At 31.2% G+C, this 4,726-nt stretch overlaps 1 protein-coding gene across 1 annotated transcript; it reads right to left on the bottom strand.

The window, feature by feature from the left end:
- Positions 1-3,370: 3,370 nt before the first annotated feature.
- Positions 3,371-4,245, bottom strand: LOC140861625 (uncharacterized). The gene is made up of 2 exons (XM_073264647.1): positions 3,768-4,245; positions 3,371-3,708 (listed from the first exon to the last, which is right to left on the bottom strand). The coding sequence occupies exons 1-2, from the start codon at positions 4,243-4,245 to the stop codon at positions 3,371-3,373; spliced, it is 816 nt and encodes a 271-aa protein (XP_073120748.1).
- Between the last annotated feature and the right edge of the window lie 481 nt (positions 4,246-4,726).

Genomic DNA, 4,726 nt, shown 5'->3' with positions numbered 1-4,726 from the left:
GGCGTAGAGAGTTCACAAGCGTGGCGTTACCGTTTACTGTATATATATATATTTTTTTGTTTTTTTACGTGGCAACCGTACGTAATAGCCTATAAACTATGTTAGTTAAATATTTTTCAAAATAGGTACATATTTTTTTCACGAAAAGATTAAAATGAAAATTAAAATAGGAAAAAAAAACTTGGCGTCCAACATTAGATAACAAGAAACGTTACTATCCATTTCTCAACTTTAATAAAATAAAATAGAGATTATTATTATTATTTATTATTTCCTAGTATATTTACTAGTATCCCGTTGACGTACAGCTGATATTTTGATGTATTGTTTACGTAACTTACACAGAAAAATCATATTAATTTTTATATTTATTGACACTATAAGCTAATCACAATGGATTTCAAATATTTAGGTAGTATTTACAACTTGTAAATATAAGTGATTATGTATTTTTTTTTTTCACAAATTTGTTAAGAAAAAATCTAAAATCACTTATGTTTAGAGGTTGCAAATATTACCTTAGAATATTTAAATAATTTGTAATTTATTATAGTTAGAGGGTGTTTGGTAGAGTATATAAGTTTTTTAAATTATTTGACAAATTTGTTTAAAAAATGGTGTATAAGCTATCAAAATAATACCCTAAGACACATGTCAATCAAAAGAGTTAGGGGTATAGAGTTTTCGAAGGAGCATAGACTCCCCCAAATTTCCAAGTGTGATGGCAAGGGGAGAGAACGATTTCGTCTGTGCTCGAATTGGATTGGAAATTAGGATATCTGATTGGCTGTTGGGGATTTTAGGGCACAATTGTTACATACCATGTCTAATGTTAGTTTTAATCATTAATTTAACGGAATGGCCAATTTGGTCATGAAAGGAATAAGTATTCTTTAAATATTTCTTTTTATTTGCGATAAATCTTAATTATTAGTTTTGTCTTTTCGAAACATGTTTAAGCTTAGAGGGTTTTTGGATGGAGCTTATAAGCTCTTCTAATTTGTTTGGCAATAATTTGGTCAAACAACATAAAAACGTCGAAATAATTTGTTTGATAGCTTATAAGTTGTTTTTAAAAAATTTGGGGTAACCCTATTTTTTTAAAAAATATCATATTTTAAAATTTTATTTCTCCAAAATAGCTTTTTATATTCCATAAATCTCTGTCATGTCCTCCACTTATTAAATATTAAATGTTTTTTAAAAATAAAATTCCCAAATAATATCAATTTTTCTAAATTAAAATATGAAATATTTTAATTTTTTTGTAATATAGGTTTAATATTTATGATAAAATTTTAAAATTATTTTTAAATAACATTAAAGTATTATACCCTTTTTGGTAAATAAAAAGATCTCATAATGTCAAACACATCAACATCTTTAATTCGTTTAAAATAAGTTCATTCAAACATTTTATATTCCATAAATCTCTGTCATGTCCTCCACTTATTAAATATTAAATGTTTTTTAAAAATAAAATTCCCAAATAATATCAATTTTTCTAAATTAAAATATGAAATATTTTAATTTTTTCGTAATATAGGTTTAATATTTATGATAAAATTTTAAAATTATTTTTAAATAACATTAAAGTATTATACCCTTTTTGGTAAATAAAAAGATCTCATAATGTCAAACACATCAACATCTTTAATTCGTTTAAAATAAGTTCATTCAAACATTTTAATATCTTATTTTTAAAATAATTGTAACAACTTATAAGCTCTTAAACCGGCTTATAAGAGCTTATAAGCTGTTTTTAATAAGCAATTTTAAAAAATTTTGTTAAGAAAAAGCTGAGAAGTGCTTCCTAGAAGCTCTCCCTAACACTACCTTAGTCAAACACCCTCCTAATAAATATATCTAATCTTTTATTTAAAAGTATTTGATTTCTATTGAACTCTTGTTTCCATATTATGTAAGAATCTAATCAAGAAAACTTCCATAGAGTTTCAAGACACTATATATAGAGGGAAGATGACTACCAACATAGACAGAGATATAGACGCTTACTACAGAAAATCGAGAACTTGAAGATCGAATACCATCGAATATTTTCTGAAGTAATTTTCCTGCCGATCGTTGCCTTGTTTTTTGTGATGTCATGTTGTGTTGAGAACATCTGAAGACAACACTAGCAAAAGTGTTTGATAGGATCGAAACTTGGACTGCTCTTAAACAACTTCCTTGAGCAGTTGCTTAACAATCTTCTTATATGTGAGTAGTTGTTGTTAAAAAACTAACTCTATTTTTTATCGTGTGTCAATGTCAGTGTTCTAAATGGCGGGAGGCGGTGGCGGGGCGGTCCGTGACCGCCTATCGCCTAGGCGGTTGAATTTTTTTAAAACATTTTTATGGGTAATCATATATAGCCATGCATAAAAAAATCTTCATAAATATAATACCATCTATACAAGGCGAAAATAAATATATAAACTCAAACTAACAAGATAATTAATAAAGATTCATCATCATATTAATATTAATAAAGTAATATAATTACTTTGACAAAAACACTAAGTTTAAAATTCAAAGTTTCAATCCACTAGGACATTATGTCAATAAGTACTAGACTAAACATAACTAATCTTCTAAATCATCCACATATGCACCATCAACAACATTCATAATCCTCTCATCATCGGACTCAAAATCAACATCTTCTTCTTTCTCCTCCTCCGATGTATCTAAATCCTCATCAAGTTCTCTAATGGGGATGTTCCTTGCACTCCTTCTTGGTTGTAGCACTTCATCCGCTCCGGAGGCCTCCGCTACCATTCTTCAAGTAAGTACGGAACCCGGCTCGACCTCATCTTCATCACCACCATCAACAAGCCAATCTGAGCTTCACTAGCTTGAGAGGATAGAAGCAAATCTCCACTCATTTCTCTTTTACTTTTCTTTTTCATAAGATTGACATTGAATTTGACATATACAAGATCATTCAATCTTGATGTCTCGAGTATATTCCTCTTCTAGTATGTATCTAAACATTTAAAGTTTTAAACCATTGTTATTAATAAAATAAATGGTCGATAAGATAATTTACGAATTACTACTTAACATTTACCCCTTCAAATTGGCTCCAATTTCTTTCACATCCCGATGAACTACTTGTCAAAGAGAGAAATCTCATTGCCATTTTTTGTAAGTTTGGAGTTTCACCACCATAATTGGACCACCATCCAACTTCAAAAATTAAAGAGGCAAAAAAATTATTTAAAATTTAAACCAAAGATGGGTAAAAAAAACTACATGTATGTTAGTGAATAGAAATAAAGGAAAGAGATTTACCCGAATCAAGGTCATGGTACACATCTACCTTCTCATATGCCGTGATCGCCATTTTTCTTCCAAAGTTACCGAATTAACTCTTATACTTCAACAATTCATCATTAGCAATGGTAGATTGCATGTTCTCATCGGTGAAAAAAATGATCTCGACACAATTCAAGAACTCATTCATAATCTTGGTGTCATTTGACATGCTTGAATCTTTGAAGTAAAAGACCGGATTCAACAAGTAAGCGGCATAATGCAAAGGACTATCAAGTATACCCTTAGAATTCTCATCAATAATCTTCAAAATAGGGGTGGCATTTTCCTCTTTTTTGAAAAACTTTTTAATGTCTTCTTTGGCTTGGTTAAGTGCACCCAATAAAAATACCATTGAGGGCTTCTTGTCACCATCAACAAGATGTAAAACTTTCACCAAGGGGTGAAAACATTCAAAGCGAAATAAACACCATTCCAAAAAGATATACTTGTTACCGTCGCCTCCGCCGCTTTCCCCTTCACACTACTTCGTAACTTTGTTTTGCTCCACTCTTCGGATGTGAACATAAGTCTCAATTGATCTTTCTTGTCTTCGAGACTTTCCAAAGTCAAAAATGAAGTAGAAAATCTAGTCACCCCGGGCCTCACAATGTCCCTCTTCTTGGTATATTTCCTCATAATAGCCAAAGTTCTATGATGTGCATAGATGAATATGGTTAAGGCCTTTACTTTCTCAAGAATTCCACTAAAATTTGGTAGTTTTCCAATTGCTTCAAGCATGAGGTTGATTGTATGGGTAGCACAAGACGTCCAAAAAATTTGAGGTTGTGTAACCTTCAATAAATCTGCCGCCGCCATATTGTTTGTGGTATTGTCCGTCACTACTTGAACAACATGTTGCAGGCCAATCTCAATGATATATTTTTCAACAAACTCAAAGATGTAAAGACCGGTGTGTGCCTCCATGGATTCTTCAATAGAACCAAGAAATGAAGTGCCTAGCTTGCAATTAACACATATATTCATAATGCTTCTCCTCTTGCGACCGGTCCATGCATATCATTATTGAACATCCATTTTTCATCCATTCTTCTTCATCCTTTTTTATAGATAATTTGATCCTCTTGACTTCTTGATTCAAAAGTGGCTCTCTTAAAAGATATTGACTTGGAGGTTTGTAGCCCGGACCGAATTGTCCAATCGCCTCTACAAGTTGTCTAAAGCTTTGATTATCAATTGCATGAAAAGGAATTCCCGCTTCATAAATCCATCTAGCAACATACTCATGCACATCACTTGTAAACTTTAACTTCAAGGCATCATCTATGTTTTGTTGTCTTGCCTTTGTTGGATCAATTGCGGATGTCCACTTATCAATAGGCCCGAGGTTCTTTGACTTATTTTTTGAAGAATCTCATATCACTTGACAATCACCATCCTCTTCATC

The sequence above is a fragment of the Henckelia pumila genome, chromosome 4 (genome assembly GCF_033568475.1).
Source record: "Henckelia pumila isolate YLH828 chromosome 4, ASM3356847v2, whole genome shotgun sequence".
Lineage (NCBI taxonomy): Eukaryota > Viridiplantae > Streptophyta > Magnoliopsida > Lamiales > Gesneriaceae > Henckelia > Henckelia pumila.
The sequence above is the reverse complement of the archived record's forward strand: the minus strand, read 5'-3'. Positions and strand labels throughout refer to the sequence as shown.

Excerpts from the sequence above, each read along its gene's own strand:
- LOC140861625 (XM_073264647.1), bottom strand. The coding sequence starts at position 4,245 with ATGGAGGCACACACCGGTCTTTACATCTTTGAGTTTGTTGAAAAATAT. Across the intron at positions 3,709-3,767 it reads GGCGGAGGCGACGGTAACAA|TTTTACATCTTGTTGATGGT; the intron begins GTATATCTTTTT and ends CCTTGGTGAAAG.